Source organism: Cygnus olor, chromosome 15, assembly GCF_009769625.2.
Source record: "Cygnus olor isolate bCygOlo1 chromosome 15, bCygOlo1.pri.v2, whole genome shotgun sequence".
Lineage (NCBI taxonomy): Eukaryota > Metazoa > Chordata > Aves > Anseriformes > Anatidae > Cygnus > Cygnus olor.
The window spans coordinates 6039997-6058287 of NC_049183.1; the positions used below are offsets into that span (position 1 = coordinate 6039997).

Here is an 18291-nt window from a genome sequence, read left to right on the forward strand (position 1 = left end):
GGTGGCCCTGCTGGCACACAGCCCCACGGGGACACCGGTGCCTGCTGTCCCCTGCCTGCTGTCCCCAGCGGCGAGCCCTGCTGCCACATCCCTCGGGACCGCGCTGGGTCTCACCGCCACCCAGGAGCCCTCTGCCAGCAGCACGGCTCACGGCCACCCGGCAGCAGCGGGGGGGGTCCCCGCAGCCACATCTCGCCCCCTGCCCGTGCCGGGGCAGCACCAGGCCCGGGGCCGGAGCCGCGGCAGGGGCAGGCGGCGGGGGACAGGACCCGCGGAGGCACCGCGCCGGATGGGGACCCCGCCACCGGCTCCCCCGTCCCCGCGCACCCCAGGGGGCTGCCGCCGGGGCCCCGTCCCCAGGCGACGCCGTGCACCCGGCGGGCCGTGCAGCCCGGTCCCCCCTCTCCTGCCCGCGGCCCCCCGGACGCGGCACTCACCGGGGCCGGGCCGTGCCGGGCCGGGCCGTGCCGGGCGCTCAGCGCATGGCTGCGGGCGGGCGCTCCCCGCTCTGGCCGCGCTGGGCGCGGGGGGGGCGGCTTTTAAAACTCGGGGGCGGGGCGAAGCGTCGGGGGGGCGGGGACATCTCCCCCGCCGCCTTCCCATTGGCTGAGGGAGCCGGGGGAGGGGATTGGGGGCGGGGCTGCCGCGGAGACTCCGCCCCCTGAGCACCTGGGGCCCGGCGCGGGGGTCCCCAGGGACCCCCCAGGGACCCCCGGACCCCGGGGGCAGCTGCGGGGGCAGCGCGGGGGGCAGGCGCAGCGCCCCCGGCACTGCCAGGCCCTGGTGCCCCTGCGGCCCCCAGCAGCCCCCCCGGTACCCCCGTGCCCCCGCGGCTGTGGGTGACCCCAGTGCCCCAGCGGAGCCCTGGTGCCCCCTGCCACAAACCCCAAACCTGGTCCCGGGATGGCGCTGCCCCGACGTGGTGCCCCCCGCAGACGTCCGCTGGGGACAAGGGGCTCCAGGTGTCCCCGCGGGGCTGGCGTCGCGGTGCCCCGGTGACAGCAGAGCTGTGCCAAGCGCTCCAGGACGGCGCTCGCCCTTCATCGCCTCGAGGACGGGGTGGGCTGGGTGTCCCGGCACCCAGAGGTGCCCTTGTCCCAGCGCTGGGCCCTGCTGGCAGTGGCAGTGCTGGCAGTGGTGACCGCAGCTGGGCAGGGGACCCCCCGTGCCTGCCGGAGCCACCCCAGCAGTATTTGTCCAAGTTGTGCCAACAGCCACGGGCCAGGATTGTGCCGTGCCGGCCAGGGCCGTCCCTGGTGTCACCCGGCCACCCCGCGACGTCCTCTGCAGCGTCCCCGCCGCAGGGACCCGCCGTGGGCACAGGGCTGCCGGGGCCGGGCAGTGGTCGGGGTGGGTGCACAGGGCCGGGCACCTTTGTTGGGCTGCGTTTCCTCAAAGTCGTTCCGTGTAAAATCCCGGCACTGCACGTGCTCCCTTCCCCCAGCCGGCACGACCACAAAAATGTCAACCCGAAAGTAATATATTGTCCCTTTGTTCTCCTGGAAGCTGCCTCTGGAGCTTTCTCCTCCACCCGCATCGTGGGGAAGGAAGAGAAGGGCTTTGGTGCTCCCCGTCCCCTCCAGCCACAGGGTGGGACGGGGACGGGGTTGGGGACAGGGACGCTTTGGCCAGCCCAGCCGGCGGCCCCGACCGCGGGACTGGCAGGGCGGCGTGTGCCGGTGAGGCGTGCGGTGTGCCGGCTGCGCCCCGCGGTCCCGTGCCCGCCCCGAACAGGCTGAGCCGGCCCGGGCAGCCCGGGGCAGTGCCACGGCGGGGCCAGGTGGGCCCCGGGCTCCCTCGCCCGCATTTGGCATCCGTGTGCCCCGTCCCCGCGCTGCCGTGCCACGCACCGCGGGGCTGGAGGCGGCTGCCAAGGTCTCACGGCCATAAAGCTGTCACGGCAGGGCTGAGCGTGGCAGGGCTGTGCCATGGGAGGCTGTAAATCGGGGGAGATGCTCAAGGCCGTTCCCATGCGCCTGACCGAGGGCACCCGGCACTGCCCTGCTGCCGCGGGCACGGCCGGGAAGCCACCGGCGTGCGCCCACCTGCTGTGATCCTGGGGCTTGGGGCTCCAGCGGGGGAAAGGGCTGAGAGGGCAGGATCCAGCCCCGTGGCTATTGGGGCGCTGCCGCGTGCCAAGGCAAGGTGCTGGGCCCCGTCCTGCGGTGCTCAGCGCCCTCCTTCCCTTTGCAGGGCCATGATCCCGCTGTTCGACGCTGACACGGGGCTGCTGGTGCTGGGGGGGAAGGTGAGGAGCCACGGCACGGGGGGGGCGGCGGGGTGCTCCCCGCGCCCCCGCTTACACCCCAGCCCCTCCGCGTCTCTTCCAGGGAGAAAACCTCCTGTACTGCTTCGAGGCGGCACCGGCACAGCCCGCACTCACCCAAGGTAAGCAGGATGCGTCCCAAGCCGGGCCGCCGTGGTCCCCAGCCTCGCCCCCACCCCACGGCTGTCCTGCCTGTCCCCAGTCACCCAGTGCCTGACGGAGGGGCGCACACGGGGCCTGGCCGCCGTCCCCCGCCTGGCCCTGGATGTCATGGCCTGCGAGGTGCTCCGCGTCCTGCAGCTCACCGACACCTTCCTCATCCCCGTCAGCTACATCGTGCCCCGCAAGGTAAGGGGGCGCGGGTTTCCCTTGGGGGGGGATCAGCACCAAGCTTGGACCCCGTGTCCCCGTAACCCTGGCGCCCGCTCCCTCGTGCCACAGATTTGGGGACTGACCGCAGCGTGCGGGGCCGTGGCGTCTCAGCCAGGTTCTCTTGCTGCCCCTGATGCGCTCTGGCTCTTCCCCACTCCCTAAAGCATTTTTCTGAGGGGAAAAAAAAAAAAGGGTGGTGGCTACAGAAATGCCCTTTTCTGTAAACAGACACTGTTGTGGAAAAAACTCACGTTTAAAAAAAGAACCAGAGCGTAAGCGCTGCTGCAGGGCGGCCACGGGCTGGGGGGGGAGGGCTCTGTCCCCACGGGGACACTGCCTGGGCAGGGCTCAGCTCCCCAGGGAAACTGAGGCACGGAGGCTGCCGCCGCCGCTCACCCCAGGACCCCCCTAGCAGCACCGGGACAGAACTCGGCCCCTGGCCCCCACCCTGCGGGCAGCACCGTGTCTGGGGGCCTGGTGCCATCTCACGGGTGCCACATCACCGGCCACCGCCGGGGGATGGAGGGCAGCCAGGTGTGGTGAGGGTTGGCGGGGGACCCGGGTCCCTGGCCTGGGGGCAGCAGGAGAGGAGGGAAACCTGCAGGGAGCTGAAACCTGGGTGCTGGGGGCTGAATTCTGGGTGCTGTGTGGAAGATGTGGGGTGCTACCGGACCCCGCTGCCTAACGGAGGCTGGGTGCTGGGGCAGGGGCTGCAGGCCGGGTGCTGAGAGCTGGGTGCCGCCGTTGGCAGCGGAGGCTGGGGGCTGCAGGCCAGCAGCCGGGGGCTGCGTTTTGGAGGCCGGATACTTTCAGGGGTGCACGGCACAGCCCAGAGCTGGGCAGCGTCTGACACCTACAGGCTCCGGCGTGCAGCTCGGCCGGGGCTGGGGCTCCGCGGCCGCAAGGTGCCCGGGGGTCTCCTGCCCGGGGCCACCAGCGCTCGGTGCCCAGGGACAGCGAGGGGCCGCAGGCAGAGCACCACCTCCGCCCGCCCCCTCTCCCGCAGTCTGTCCAGGAGTTCCACGAGGATCTGTTCCCCGACTGCACCGGGGTGCTGCCGGCCACAGGTGCCCAGGCCTGGTGGGCAGGGGACAGCCAGCAGGTGAGTGTCACCCAGGGGGTGTCCCCATGGCAGGCATCACCCGGGGCTGGGGGCAGCACTGGTGCCGGCACAGCGACCACACCACAGCCTTGGGATGGGGACATGGAGGGGCGTGTGTGCAATTTTTTAATCACATCCTTTTAATGGAAAGTGGAGATTCATACAAATCAAGTCTGTTTCCCAAACGCCAGTGGGTTTTTGGGGTGGCTGCGATGGTGGCAGGGCACCGAGGTGCACCCCCAAGAGGGTGCCATGCACCTCCTGACTGCGGAGTGGGAAGGAGGCCCCTGGGGACAAGCAGGGCTTCGCCCCCAGCCGCCCAGCGCACCCAGCCCTGTGCTCAGATGCTTCTGAACGCAAACACAGCTTCAGGAGGTCTCGTCTGTCCTGCCGCTGACGTGCACCCACTGAGTTTAAAATGGTTTTCCAGCAAGGAACTGCTCAAAAAGGCTCTCCTGAGCACAGCCAAGTGAGCTCTATTTTCCATCTAGGTGCAGCTAAGAGTAAAAATCTAATAGTGAAAACACATTTCCCACCATCTTCCTTAAAAACGTAGAGGTTGAGGCAGTATCCTTAATGCATCCAGAGCCAGAAGCCAGAGAAGGGCCTCTCCTGTAAGCCACATACCACAAGCGGCAGGTCTCGGTGGGGGCGATTGCCGAAGGAGGGGAAAAAGGGGGTTTTGTGGGGGCAAACCCGCTCCTTGGTGCGGCTCCTGAGAGCGAGCGGGTGGGACTCGGGGGCTCCTCTGCCAGTGCCCGCTCGCCGCAGCGCTGCCGTTTGGCAGGTGGGGAAGGTGAGCCTGCACCCGGCGCGCAGACCCACGCAGACCTTCCGCTCCCCCGTCATCGCCGCCGTGGCGCCCAGCACCCAGCTGCCCGACGATGGCCCCGCCGACACCGACCGCAGCGTGAGCATGGGGGCATGAGGGGCCGGGCAGGGGCTGGGCGGGGGCAGCACCCCCTGCCCACACGCCGTCTCCTGCAGGAGGGCAGCGGCTACTCCTCACCCTCCGGCTCGCTGGCCTCGCCGAGCAGCGCCGCCACCTCGCTCTCTGCCAGCACTGGCCCCTCCAGCGGCTTTGCCAGCAGCCCCAGCCAGAAGTCTCTGCAGAGCATTTTGGGTGAGTGGGTGCCGGGGTGGGCTCGGCGTCCCCACCCACATGGCCGAAGGAGCCGTGGCACTCAGCGGTCCCCGCCTCCGCAGGGCCCAGCTCCCGATTCCGGCACGCGCAGGGCGCGGTGCTGCACCGCGACACCCACATCACCAACCTGCGGGGGCTGAGCCTCACCACGCCGGGCGAGAGCGACGGCTTCTGCGCCAACCATGAGCGCGTCGCCCTCCCGCTGCTCTCCGCTGGCGGCCAGATTGCCATCCTTGAGGTACAGCGGTGGGAAGAGGCTCTCTGTGCCACCGCTGTGCCCAGCACATGGGCGCCCGCGCCTGCTGCGCGCCCTGGGTGACGCGTTGCTCTCCGCCAGCTCTCCAAGCCAGGCCGTCTCCCTGACACAGCCGTGCCCACCATCCAGAACAGCGCAGCGGTGGCCGACCTCTGCTGGGACCCCTTTGACCCACGGCGCCTCGCTGTTGGTACGTGCGCTGTGCCCAGGATGCGTGCCGTGGGGCACTGACACCCTGCCGTGGCACACTGCACCCCGTGTCACCACTCACCCCCTGCCTGTCTCTCTCCATGGCGGTTTTGGTGCTGCAGCGGGTGAAGATGCCAAGATCCGGCTGTGGCGGGTCCCTGAAGGTGGGCTGCAGGACACGCTGCGGGAGCCCGAGGCTGTGCTGCAAGGTGAGTGCGGTGCAGGAACACAGCTCGAGCACCGATTGTCCCTGGGTGTCCAGATAGAGCCGCACGGGCAGACGGGTCTGGTGGTGTCCCTGTCCCAGTGCCAGCACTCCGCTCTCCTTACCAGGGCACACGGAGAAGATCTACTCCATCCGCTTCCACCCTGTGGCAGCTGACCTCCTCGTCTCCTCCTCCTATGACATGACGGTGCGGATATGGGAGCTGGGCACCAGGCAGGAGGTGCTGTGCCTACAGGGACACACGGACCAGGTAGGGTCAGGCACCGTCGGGGGACCGCAGCACCCAGACGTGCCAGGCCTCCACACTGCGGCGCAGCTGGGTGCCAGCTGGGAGCTGGTTCCTGAATTACGGTGCTGAGATGCCATCGGGGAGGAGAGGTGCCCACGGGACACCCAAGGGATGCACCTGGCCGGCCACCAAGTCCCCTGGGCCAGCCGGGGGCTGGGGCATGGATCCCTGATGGGGGCACCCTCCATCTCCCAGATCTTCAGCTTGGCCTGGAGCCCCGATGGGAGGCAGCTGGCGACAGTGAGCAAGGACGGCCGGCTGCGGCTCTACGAGCCCCGGCGCAGCCCCCAGCCCCAGCAGGTGGGACCACAGCAGCAGGAACGGGACAGGAGAGCTGGGAGGGGACAGGTGCCTATGCGGGGAGCTGCTGAGCAGCGGGTGCAGCCAGTGACCCTCCTTCTCCCCACACAGGAGGGCCCAGGCCCCGAGGGGGGCCGCGGGGCGCGCCTGGTCTGGGTATGTGGAGGCGACTTGCTCCTCGTGTCCGGCTTCGACAGGTGAGGGTGGGCACATGGTCGTCCCTCGTGCCTCCCCGGGCACGGCCACCACTGGGCACAGTCCCCGGGGGACGAGCTGCGCCTCAGTGCCCGCCATGGGGACACCGGGCACATCGGGCCCTGCCGTGCCACCCACCCCCACCCCCACATCCCCACAGCCGCAGCGAGCGGAGGATCCTCCTGTACCGGGCACAGGCCCTGCCTGATGGGCCCCTCTCAGTCCTCGGCCTCGACGTGGCCCCATCCACCCTCCTGCCCTTCTATGACGAGGACACCAGCGTCGTCTTCCTCACTGGCAAGGTGGAAGGGCCTGCGTCCAGGAGGGCTGCCTGCACAGGGCACCGTGGCATGGGACCCGCCGTGCCCTCACACCAGCACCCGTCCCACTCTGTCCCAGGGTGACACCAGAGTGTTCCTCTACGAGGTGACCCCCGAGCCACCCTATTTTCTCGAGTGCAACAGCTTCACCTCCAGCGATCCCCACAAGGTGAGGGGGCGCCCGCTGGGGCCGTGCTGCCTGCCCTGCTCCCAGCCCCGCTCACGCACCTGCTCCCCCAGGGCTTCGTCTTCCTGCGCAAGACAGCGTGCGACGTGCGGGAGGTGGAGTTCGCCCGAGCGCTGCGGCTGGGGCAGGGCGCCCTCGAGCCCGTGGCTTTCCGCGTGCCTCGTGTCAAGGTAGTCATTAGGGCTGGCTGCGTGGGGGGCCAGGTGGAGGCCCCCCCCTCACCACCCCGCCTCCTGCAGAAGGAGTATTTCCAGGATGACATCTTCCCTCCGACCCGCGTATGGTGGGAGCCCTCCCTCAGCGCCGGCGCCTGGCTGGCAGGGGCGGACGGGCAGCACCGCCGTGCTGACCTCCGTCCCGCCGACATGATGCCAGGTAGGTGCGGAGGGCCGAGGCGGGCAGCGCGTGTGGGGCTGCCCCACCTGGAGCTGCCCCACATCACGCCGCCCTCCCAGTGAGCCAGGCCCCGAAGGAGCAGCCGGCGCGGAAGTTTGTCCCTGCGGCCGTGTACCTGGGGGAGAAGACGGATGAGCAGAAGAAGGAGGAGGTGAGCGCGGGGATGGGGATTGCCAGGGGACGCTGAACCCCCTTGCGAAGCCCCATCCCCACCGCACTGCTTGCCCCATAGCTCCTCAGCGCCATGGTGGCCCGGCTGGGCAGCCGCCACGACCCGCTGCCGCAGGACTCCTTCGAGGGTGTGGATGAGGCCGAGTGGGTAGGCATAGCGGGGTTGTGGGGACACTGGGACATGGGGACACCAGGACACTGCAACATGGGGACAAGGGGACACCACGACGTGGGGACACCGGGACACTGTGACATGGGGACACCGAGACACCGCAACATGGGGACATGGGGACACCACGACGTGGGGACACCGAGACGCCGCAACATGGGGACACCACAACATGGGGACACTGGGATGCTGCAACATGGGGACACAGGGACACCACGACGTGGGGACACGGGGACACTGCAACATGGGGACGTAGGGACACTGTGACATGGGGACACCGGAACACCAGGACATGGGGACGCCGTGACACGGGGACGCGGGGAGCGAGCTCTGCCGCTCTCACCGCCCCCTATCTCCACAGGACTGATCCGCGCCCGGAGCCCACGGCTCCCCACGGACACCGGGCTCTCCGGAGCGGACCCGTCAAGACGCGGGCGCGGTTGCGGCGCTGGGGCCGGCCCCGCCATTAAAGCCGTACAGCCTCGCCCCGCTCTGCCGTGCTTGTGTGGGGACGAGGGGCCGGGGAGGGGAAAATGGCGCCCGCCGCCCGCCCGCCCGGTGCCGGGCGCCGCCACCAGGGGGCGATGTGGGGGCGGCGGCTCCGCCCCGCGCCCTCCGCTCCCTGACCCGGCCCCGCGCGGAGCGGAAGGGGCGGCGGGGACATGGTGAGCGGCCGGGCCGCGGCACCGGGCGGGCAAGGGGCGGGCACGGGGACGGGGACACTGAGGGGGAAGGGGGGCAGGGACGGGGCGGCAGGGGACGGGGCGGCAGGGGACGTGGAGGGCGGCAGAGGGACAGGGGACAGGGCCCTGGGCGGGGGACGGGGGACAAGGGACAGGGCAGGGGGACAGGACCCGGGGCAGGGGACCGGGACGGGGACAGGGAACAGGGCCCGGGAGGAGGTGACAGGGCCATTGAGGGTCCGAGTGACAGAGCAAGGAGCCAAGGCTCTGGGCGGGGGACAGGGGACGGGGCCCGGGGAGGGGGAGGCCGGATCCGGATCGGGGCCGGCCCGGGGGGCGCAGGACGCGGCAGGGACACGTCGGGGCCGGCGGTGACAGCCCCGGTGTCCCCGCAGGCCAAGTACCTGGCGCAGATCATCCTGGTGGGGGCCCAGGTGGTCGGACGGGCCTTCATGCGGGCGCTGCGCCAGGAGTTCGCAGGTAGGAGCCGAGCCCGGGACACCCCCGGCTCCCCCAACCCCGGGCTGTGTGCGGGCAGGGGACACCCCCGGGTCCCTTTGTGCGGGCAGAGGACACCCCCAGGTCCCTTTGCATGGCCCCCAGGCTCCTGCCACCTCCCCAGCGCTGGGTGCAGGGAGGGGACCTCACCCGGGTGGCCCCATGAGGGGGGCGGGTGGCTGAAATGGGGCTTTGTGGCTGTGACCCGCCTGGAAGCCCCGGGGGTTTTGGGGTGCGGGGACAGGCCGTGAGGCACCTTCGGAGGGCTGACAGTGTGCCGGGCAGCGAGCCGAGCTGCAGCAGACGCGCGAGGGCGCTCGGAGAGGCCCCAGTCCGCTGCTGCCTCCAGGATCATCGGCATCAGCCTGCAGGAAGCTCAGCAGATCCTCAACGTTTCCAACCTCAACCAGGAGGAGATCCAGAAGGTAGAGGCTCCCTCGGAGTGCCTGTGGCTGGGGAGGGCTGGTGCGGGGTGGCGGGGGGTGATGCCTGGTCTCCGGAGGGTTTGTGGGTGCTGTCCTGGGCATGGCTCGTCCCGGGAGAGCTTCACTGCCCCAGCTTGAGTTGCAGCACGGAGGAATTTGCTTGGCAGAGCTGCCTGGGGATGGGGACACTGCTCCCCAGAGGTGCTTGTCACCACTGCATGAAGCAGCCTCCACCCCCAGGGCCAGAGGCCGTCAGGATTTGGGGAGCAGAGGGTGCAGGAGGCAGCGACTGACGGGGAGCTTTGCTTTGGCAGAACTATGACCACTTATTCAAGGTGAACGACAAGTCTGTGGGAGGTTCCTTCTACCTGCAGTCCAAGGTGAGCAAAGGGAGAAGAGGTGCAGAGGCCCCCCAGCTCTGCCCTCAGCCTGTCTGGCTTTGGGAGGAACCTTCCAGAAACAGATGTTTTGGGGCAACAGCATCTCCTGCACAGGCTGAACCCACCTGAAGGCCATGCAGGGAGGGTTTTGCTGCCTCTGCCTGGCTGCTTTGGGAGGGAATGGGGGCTGTTGGTGCCAGCCGAGCAGAGCTGGGCTGACAAGGGGTCAGGAATAGGCTCTGTCCCCACCCTTTGTCATGCTGGAGGCCATCCAGCACAGGGGGATGCCTCGGGGCGGGGGGGGGGGGCAAGGGACCTGCAGCACTGACAGTCACTGCGGACGAGCCCCTTTCAGAGCCCTGGTGAGGCAGGAAGGACTCGGAGCCTGGTGCCAGCAGGCAGGGTGTGGGTGCTCTGGCCCTCTGTGTCACCTTGTCCCCTTGTCCCGCAGGTGGTGAGAGCCAAGGAGCGGCTGGACGAGGAGCTCCGCATCCGGGCCAACGATGAGAAGGAGAAGGGCTGGAAAGCAGAGACGTGACTCCTGCCACCCGTGTCCCCGCTTCCCTCTCCCTTAAGTTAAAGGTAGCCAATAAACGCCGTGTCCTCCACCGCCTGGCCTGGCTGCTCTGCGCCCTGGTTAGGGAGAGGGGGCGGCCCTGGCGCTGCTGCTGCCCTGCTGCTGTGCCCTCGGCGCACAGCAAGAAAACATGACCCAGACGCAAGGGACTGGCACGGGCTGCGTCCTGTCCTGCGGATGACGGAAGGTGGAGGAGGAAGGAGGGGTGTCCCCAGCTGGGCCTCAGGGCAGCGAGGGCTGCCAGCGCACAAATCACGCCCGGGAAGGCCGCGGTAGCTATTTTAGTGGGGGGTTGGATGCTCTTGGCCCGACTGCACACATGCCTCTGGCTCTGGACCACGTGAGAGCTGGGAGCTGCGTGCAGACAGGCAGCAAGGACAGGCGCTGCGTTGGGGCACAGCGGCAAGGAGCCCTGCGGGGACACGGGGGCTGTCCTCGCTGCAGCCCATGAAGGGGGCTCAGCCCCCCAGGGAGGCCAGGCAGAGCCAGCTGTGCCCCAGGACCCCAGCCCCAAGGAGATCATGCTGGTGTCACCCCTCTGTCCCCTGGCATGAGCTCAGCACTTTGTCCCCATCTCGGGCTCCTCGCTGCCCTCGAGCCCCGGGCACAGACTGAAACAGGAACTTACTTCAACTTCGCTTTATTGTTTTCTTAATAAACTTCCTCTCCCATGGAGGAATATAGTGTTATAGTCGTTAGCTTATCTCTTACTTCTGTAGTCCTTAAACTCTATGCTAACAGCGATGGAGCCCAACAGGAGGAAAATAAAAACAACCCAGAAACTACAATAGAAAGGCACTTAGAGACCGTTAAAATACTGATGTCCTGGAATGTGCAACAACAAACCAACAAACGAGCAAGAAAACGTACACCGGCCGGGGAGGCCTGGTCGATGGCCGAATGCCATGCTGTGGCAGTTCCGGGCGGCCGCCGCGCCCCGGCCCGAGGACGGTGAGCACGGGGAGACCGGCTCCCCGCGGGGCGTGCGGCCAGGGAGCGCTCCCCTCCCCGAGCCTGGGCCCCTTGTGGGGCTCCTTGCAGCTGGGTCAGGGTCGGGGAGACCCCCGGTTCGGAGAAAGCCATGGGCAGGGGTCCTGCCCGGGGCGGGGCGAGGTACGCAGGACCCCCCTGTGCGCACCGGGGCAAGAGAGGCACCAGTGCCGTGGGAGCGGTCAGGGAGAGCTGGCCCCCGTGCTGGGGGTGGTCATGGCCCCGGGTGAGTGCGAGCGGTCCCTCAGAGAGGGAGGGTCAGAGCTGGGGGAGCAGGGATGGACCTCAAGGGGCCTCGGGGCACCTCCGTGTGGTCCCCATCCCCGAGGCTCCTGCCTCTTGGTGCTGCTGGCAGAGCCGAGCGGGGGCCCTGTCTGCCCAGCTGTACTGGGGCTGCCCAAAATCTCCGTTTTGCCACAACGTCTGGGCTGGGCTGGGCTCTGCCTGTGCTGCACAGAGCCTGGGCAATTTGCAGCACCTAGCCTGCACCGGTGCTGCCCCACGGCGTGGCGGGCACATTCAGAAGCTTGCTGTGGGGCTGGCCTGTCCCATGGCAGGACACCCTGTGGGTCCCCTGCCAGGCAGGGTGGCCCGGCCACGCCAGGAGAAAACACCGCCCCTGTGGGGCCCCAGGGAGCCGGCACGGCACCGAGCCACCCGGTGCCAATGTGCCACTGGCAGCTGCCCGCAGCCCTGCCCGTGCCAGGCACCCTGCCTGCGCTGCCTGCATGCGCTTGCGTTACATGGTTAGGTATGAACATAGCTAAACACAGTGGCTCTGCCCCGGTGCGGAGCCGGTGCGGCGAGCGGCACACGCGGCCGTGTGCCTTGTCACGGGGAGGGCCGGGGAGGCGGCGCGGGGTGGCCCAGCCGTGGAGCGGGCGTTTGGGGATGGGCACCCAGGAGCCGCGGGAGCAGCCCCGAGCTGTCACCCTGCTGTCCCCACGGCAGCCCCGGGCTGGCACCGGCAGGGCCGAGGCCTCGGGCAGGGAGACGCCAAGTCAGCGACAGCAGAAGAGCCCAACAGGGGCCCCGTCAGAGCAGGGGGTCTGGTCGATAAATAAATAGCGGCGTCTCCGGCTGCCGAGGCTGGGGCTAGGCGCAGAGCAGGGCCCCCCAGGCCCACCCCACGGGGCTGCGGCGCTCACGCCGAGCAGCAGCACGGGGTCGTGGCTGGCTCTGTGCGCCGAGGGATTATTGCTATTCTCAGAAGAGTCCGATCTTCTTTCGTGAAGGTTAAAATCGTGCGCAGGCCCGCTGCTGCTGGTGTAGGCAGCGCCGGGGGTCTTGGCGCGTTCCCCCCCCCGATTCCGGGAGCGGGGCCGGCCCCTCAATTCACCACGGCCGGCTTGAGCAGCAGGGAGCCGGGTGGGATGACGACCCAGCCAGGCGGCAGCGCCTCGGGGGGGCTGCTCGCCGCCCCGATGCCAGCCGACAGGTCGAGCACAGCTCCCGGCAGCAGCGCCAGGCTCTCGGGGGGGGCCCGGAGGCGCCCCAGCTCCGTCCTTTCGCAGCCCGGCTTGCGGCTCTCCGGCCCCTTGCCGCCCTTGCGGCCCTCGGCCCCCGCCGCCTTCTCGGCCTCGGCCTTGGCCCCGCCGGCCAGCAGCGACATGACGGGCAGCCCCAGGCCGCCGGCCGCGAAGGGCGAGGACAGCAGCGGGCTCTTGGCCAAGTTCAGGGGGCCGCCGTTGAGGGGCAGCGCAGGGCCGGGCAGGGCGGGCAGCCCCCCCGAGCCCCCCGCCCCGCAGCCCAGCGCGCTCAGGTCGAGCGGGGCCGGCGCCAGCGGGATGGGCAGCCCCGGCAGCCCGTGGGGGGCGAAGAGGGCGGCGGGGTTGGGGATGACGAGCTGCGCCCCGTTGACGTAGGGCACGTCCGCCGAGCCCAGAGGCGTCTTGGGGGGTGGGTGGCCCTTGAGCATCTCCTGGTGCTCGTGGGACACGAAGTGGCCATGGGCCTTGATGTGCTTGCGGAGCGAGCTGGGGTCCGTGTAGCGCTTGTGGCAGCCCGGCATCTTGCAGTAGTAGGGCTTCTCCACGTAGTGGGTGCGGGTGTGCTTGAAGCGGTCGCTGGAGTTGGAGTAGCGCTTGTTGCAGCCTTCGTAGGGGCAGATGTAGGGCTTCTCGCCTGCGGGACAGCACAGCGCCGGGTCTGGCAGGGCCGGGCACCTCCGCCACCCCCCTGCCGGGCCCCCCTCCCAGCTCTGGCCCCGCATCCTGACCTGTGTGCGAGCGGTTGTGGATCTTCAGGTTCTCCAGGCGGGAGAAGCTCTTGTTGCAGGTAGGGCAGCGATGCGGCTTCTCGTTGGTGTGTGTCCGGATGTGGATCAGCATCTTGTACCTGCACTCGCAGCCGTCAGCTGGGGGGGGCCCGGCCCGATCCCAAACCCACGCCCCCCGCCCACCCCACTTTCACCTACCAGAGCTCACGGGGACACCCGGTGCGGTCACCCAGCGCCATCCACCCTCACAGCCCAGCCCAGCTCTGCCCGGGGGTGCAGCGCTGCCCCCCCAGCCCCAGAGTCCCCCATGGAGCCGGAGGTGTCGTCCCCCCCCCCCCCGCACCCACCTGGCGTTGAAGCCCCGGCCGTGGCGGGCGCAGCCCTCCCAGTGGCAGCAGTACCCCGCGTCCTTCTCGGGCTTGACGTGGAAGTCGTTGACGTGGTCCACGAGGTCTTGCAGGAGGTCGAAGAACTGGTTGCACTGCGGGCAGGAGGCTGGGGGTGAGGGTGGGGGGAGGGCTGGGGACCCTCCATCCCCCTCCAAGTCCCCATCCCTGAGGACCCCCCAACTCCCCTGCATGCCCTGTGCTCAGCGTGAGGGGCTGGAGAAGTGCAAACGACCCCTTGCACCAGCCCCCTCCTCCAGCCCCATATCTGCTGCCCCCCAGCCCCACATCCCCCCCCCCCTCCGGCTGACCTTGGACCAGCGGCAGACGAGCTGTTTGGGCAGGGGCAGCTCCGGGGAGAGGCGCTTGTCCTTGGGGGGGGGCAGGAAGGCGGAGGAAGGCAGGTGCAGGGCCCCCCCGGCGCTGAGCGGCAGGAAGAACTGGAAGGAGCTGGGGATGCCGTCGATGTAGCGCAGGGACTGGAAATCCTGCGGCAGAACCCAGGGGGACGGCGGTCAGGGAGGGGGCCAGCCGGCAGGGCCCCCCCCCCCCCGACCCCAAAAAAAAAGAACTGGGGCGGCTCGGGGATGCCAGGCGGGGGGTCGTGCTGGTGGGGAGGGGGGGGTCCCGGCAGTACTCACGTGGGGGACGGTGGGCAGGGGCAGGTCGCTCGCCCCCGGCCGCTCGGGGGACAGCGGGGCGCTGCCCCCCGGGGACTCCACGCCCGGGGGGGGCGAGAGGCTCAGGTCCATGACGGGCACGGGGGGGAAGCGCCCGTCCCGCTTCTCCAGCAGCTTGGAGTGTGCCAGGAGGCCGGGGGCCGGCCCCGCCCGGCGCCCCCCCCGCGCCGAGCCCCGGCTCTCCCCGGCCGGCGGGGCGTCCTGGCGCGGGGGGGCGCGGGGCCGGGCGCAGGGGGGGCCCCGCTCCCGCTTGTCCCGGGCGGCCCGCAGCTTGGAGATGCTCAGCTTCAGGTCCAGCGGCTCGTCCAGCGAATGCATGGCGGCGGCGGCGGCGGGCGGGGGGCTGCGGGGAAGGAGGACGGCACGGTGAGGGGCGGGGGGGGGGGGGGGTCACCACCGCATCGCCCGGCCCGGCCCCCCGCAGCGGCGGGGGGGGGGTCTGGCACGGGCTCAAGGCCGCGGGGCGCTGGCGCGGGGCCGGGGCCGTGCCGGTGTCCCCGTGTCCCGGTGTCCCCTCCCGCGGCGGGCAAAGGGCAGGGCGCAGCGCGGGGGCGACGGGGGGGCACCGAGGAGGGGGGGGGGCGCGGGGCCGTGCCCGACCCCATCCCCATCCCCCGGGGCGGACACAGCCCCGTTCCCCGCCCCCCCCCCCCCCCGGGGATTCCCCCGCGACCCCTCTCCCTGCGCCTACGGGGGTGGCCGCCGGGACCCCCCCACCTCCCGCGGTTCCCCCCCCCCCCCCTCAGCCCCCCCCGCCCTTTCCCAGGGGCGGCGGCGGCTCCAGCCCCGCCGTGACCCGAGCGCGTTGGCCCCAGCCCCGGCTTCCTCCCCCGCCGGGGCCCCTCCGCCGCTGGGGCCGGGCAGGGGCTGCCCGCGGCTCGGCTCGGGGCCCCCCCGGCTCCTCCTCGGCCCCCCCCCGCCCCTTCCCACCCCCCCCCTTCCCGGTGCCCCCCCCCTCCCCTTTCCCCAGCCCCTTTTTCCTCCATCCCGGTGTGCGCGCGGGGGGGGGGGGGGGGGGGGGCGTGGGGCCGGGCAGGGGGCGCAGCGCACCCAGCACACGTGGCACCGTGGGGCCCCCCCGCGTCCCCCCCCAACACACCCACGCCCCCCCCCCCTCCCCGCTGCCGTTGCCACCGCCCCGGGGGGCCCGGCCCCCGCCCTGCCCCGCCGCCGGGGCCCCCCGCGCTGGCCGGGCTCCAGCGCGGCGCAGACGCTGAGGAATGCGGAGGAGCCGCGGGGGGGGGACGCAGGGGGGCCCGGCCGCGGGGGTGGGGAGACCCCCCCCCCCACCGCACACACACACAGAGATACCCCCCGCCTCCCCCCCCCCCGGCCGGCTGTGGGGCTGGCCCCATAGGGGTGAGCTCCCTCCCGCCCCACAGCAGCTGGGGGAGGGGGGGCTGCATAGGGTGGTGCCCCCCCCCAACGGGGGCCGTGGGGCCTGCCCCACTGCGGCTGGGGGGGGCAGAGCCCCCCTGCCCCATAGTGGGGGCGCTGCCCTGAGCCCCCCCCCCGCCTCTCCCCGCACCCCCGGGACGGACAGGCGGCACCCACGGCCGCGGGGCCCCACGGCACGCACTGCGGGGGGGGAGCTGGGTGTGCGGCATGGGGGCTGACCCCACGGGGGGGGGGGGGGGGGGTCGGGACACGGGGGGGGCCCAGGGGAGGGGCGCAGCCCCAGGCTCTTTAAAACGCCCAAACCCACGTCTGGGGCCGCTTCCTCTTCCTGCCACCCGTGGCCCCCGCCCCACGCAGGGATGCGGCGATGGAGCCTCGCGGGGCGTGGGGGGGGGGGGGCAACGGGTGGGGTCTGGGGTGGCAACGAACCCAAACGCTGCCGGGATGCGGCCCTGTGCCAGGCCAGTGCCCAAAGAGAGGGTGGCCCCGGCTCTGTCCCCGTGTGTGTCCCTACCCGACTCGGGACGGGTTTCGTGGGGTGCCGTTGGGGGGGCGAGGGGGGGGTCAGGGGGAAGCGGCCTCTGTCGGGCAGCTGAAATAGCTCCGGGGGGGCCGCCAAAGCCTCCCGCGGCCTCGCTGCAGGGACAGCCGGGGGTCCCCGGGCAGCCCACGGCCACCCCGCTACGGGCAGTGGGGGAATCATGTGTGTGTGAGGGGGGGGAGACCCAGCGACGGGGTGACATCACCGCCCCCCCCCCCCCCCAAAATAAATAAATAAATAAATAAATAAATAGCTGCCCAGATAAATAAAGCCCCGAGCATCCCCCCCGCCGCCGACAGCAGCGCAAGGACGGAGCCGGAGGGAGGACGCGGTCACGGGTGGGTGACACAAAAGGCGAGCGGCTTGCGGGGGGGGGGGGGCACGCCGGCAGCCCGCTGGTGGGGTTGTCACGCGTCCGGGGGGGGACCCGCCACCAGCACCAGCAGCAGCACCACCAGTACCATCATCATCATCACCCCCCCCCTCCCCCCCCCCCACCCCGGACCGCTGCCTACCTGCGGGCGGCTCAGCGCGGGGCTTGGCGCACGGCCCCCCCCCGCCGTGGGGCCAGCGGGCGGCTCCGCCACATCTGCGAGGCGCCGAGCGCCGGGGCCGGGGGCGGTGGGAACGGCGGGGCCCCCCCCGGCCGGCCGGCAGCCCCGGGGCGGGGCGGGGGCTCTGCCCGCCGTGATTTATGGCCGCCCCACCGAGCGCCCCGCTAGGACCGGCCCCGCCGCGCCGCCGCCCCGGCAGCCATTCGCGGGTGGGAGCTGAGCGCATGCCTGGGCCCGCCCCGGGGGCCGGGGGGAGGGGGGGCTGCGGGTGGGGGGGGGGCACACGGACGGACACACGGACACACGCGGACGCGCGGACACGCGGGCGGGGAGAAAGCAGCGGGGGGAAGGGGAAGGGGGAGCCCCGCTGCGGGGACGCGCACACGCGTGGACGCTGCTGCCCCGCGGGGGGTGGGCTGTGGCCGTGCCGGGTGTCACGCGTGGGGGGGGGAGGAAGAAGGAGAGGGGGGGGGACGTGGCGCGGGGACCCCCCCCCCGCTCGGATGCAGGAAGCGAATCCCCCCGGCCCGCCCCCCCCCTGCTCGGGGGAACTCGGGGGGGGGGGGGGGGGGGCGAATCTCCCGCGTGACGCCAGAGCCGCTCCGTGACGTCACGGCCTGGCAGGGCCTCCCTATGACGTCACCCCCCCGCGGTGCGCCTGGAGGAGGGAGGGAGGGAGGGAGGGGAAGGGGGCGGGATGGGGAGGGGGGGGCACACGGGGGGGTTGTCCCCGGGGCTCCTTCCGCAGGCAGGATGTGGCGGCTTGGCCCGGCTGCAGGGCCGCGGGGGGTGTCCCCGCTGTCACGCCCCACGCGTGTGTTTTGGGGGGGGGAATCCACGCGAGGGGGGGGCGCAGAGCTGAAAGCGGGGCACAGCCCCGTGGCGGGTGGCTTTCAGCCCTCCCGGGGACATCCGCCACGGGGTTGTGCCCCCCAGGGGAGTTGTCACCAATGTTTCCGCCCCCCCCCCCCCCCCCCCCCCCCCGTACACCACCATCCCCCTGTGGGGCCTCCCAAAATCCCAGTGTGCCCTGAGCCCCGTGGTCCCCAAAGCCACCTCTGAGCCCCACAAGTGCTCTGAGCCCACCCCCCCAAGGCCCCCAGCAGCCCCCCAAGCCCCCCCCCGCCTTCCCCCCACCAGCCCCATTTGGCAGCCCCACGGGGACGGAATGGGGTGGAATGGGATGGGGATGGGGACAGGACAGAGGGGGGACAGGGTCAGATGGGGTGGCACAGGATGGGGCAAGGATAGGGTGGATGGGATGTGATGGGGATAGGAAAGGATGGGATAGGGACAGGTGGGACAGGGCAGGATGGGATCAGGTGGGGTGGCACAGGATGGGATAGGACAGGACAGGATGGGATAGGACAGGATGGGAT

The 18291-nt window shown here is 71.1% G+C and overlaps 3 protein-coding genes across 4 annotated transcripts in view; 2 read left to right on the top strand and 1 right to left on the bottom strand.

The window, feature by feature from the left end:
- LOC121078430 (coronin-7-like) overlaps nt 1–8067 on the top strand; it is a 40513-nt gene extending 32446 nt beyond the window's left edge. Inside the window, exons 10-28 of one of the 2 annotated variants that reach the window (XM_040574623.1) lie at nt 2194–2248; nt 2331–2388; nt 2469–2614; nt 3645–3740; nt 4528–4650; nt 4728–4863; nt 4947–5122; nt 5222–5330; nt 5452–5538; nt 5663–5805; nt 6040–6144; nt 6256–6341; nt 6500–6641; nt 6739–6828; nt 6900–7016; nt 7086–7221; nt 7302–7393; nt 7475–7561; nt 7944–8067. In XM_040574623.1, coding sequence (XP_040430557.1) covers nt 2194–2248; nt 2331–2388; nt 2469–2614; nt 3645–3740; nt 4528–4650; nt 4728–4863; nt 4947–5122; nt 5222–5330; nt 5452–5538; nt 5663–5805; nt 6040–6144; nt 6256–6341; nt 6500–6641; nt 6739–6828; nt 6900–7016; nt 7086–7221; nt 7302–7393; nt 7475–7561; nt 7944–7949 — 1990 coding nt within the window. In that variant the 3' untranslated portion in view covers nt 7950–8067. Of the gene's footprint in view, nt 1–2193; nt 2249–2330; nt 2389–2468; nt 2615–3644; nt 3741–4527; nt 4651–4727; nt 4864–4946; nt 5123–5221; nt 5331–5451; nt 5539–5662; nt 5806–6039; nt 6145–6255; nt 6342–6499; nt 6642–6738; nt 6829–6899; nt 7222–7301; nt 7394–7474; nt 7562–7943 lie in introns of both variants that reach the window. The other variant, XM_040574622.1, reaches the window with a different exon arrangement.
- A 35-nt stretch (nt 8068–8102) lies between these two features.
- Nucleotides 8103–10176, top strand: PAM16 (presequence translocase associated motor 16). The gene is made up of 5 exons (XM_040574628.1): nt 8103–8247; nt 8661–8745; nt 9049–9188; nt 9503–9568; nt 10020–10176. The coding sequence occupies exons 1-5, from the start codon at nt 8245–8247 to the stop codon at nt 10104–10106; spliced, it is 381 nt and encodes a 126-aa protein (XP_040430562.1). The 5' UTR covers nt 8103–8244; the 3' UTR covers nt 10107–10176.
- Nucleotides 10177–10769: 593 nt separating this feature from the next.
- GLIS2 (GLIS family zinc finger 2) lies at nt 10770–17001 on the bottom strand. Its single transcript, XM_040574626.1, has 6 exons — nt 16874–17001; nt 14381–14762; nt 14051–14227; nt 13701–13834; nt 13354–13472; nt 10770–13259 (listed from the first exon to the last, which is right to left on the bottom strand). The coding sequence occupies exons 2-6, from the start codon at nt 14735–14737 to the stop codon at nt 12466–12468; spliced, it is 1581 nt and encodes a 526-aa protein (XP_040430560.1). The 5' UTR covers nt 14738–14762; nt 16874–17001; the 3' UTR covers nt 10770–12465.
- Between the last annotated feature and the right edge of the window lie 1290 nt (nt 17002–18291).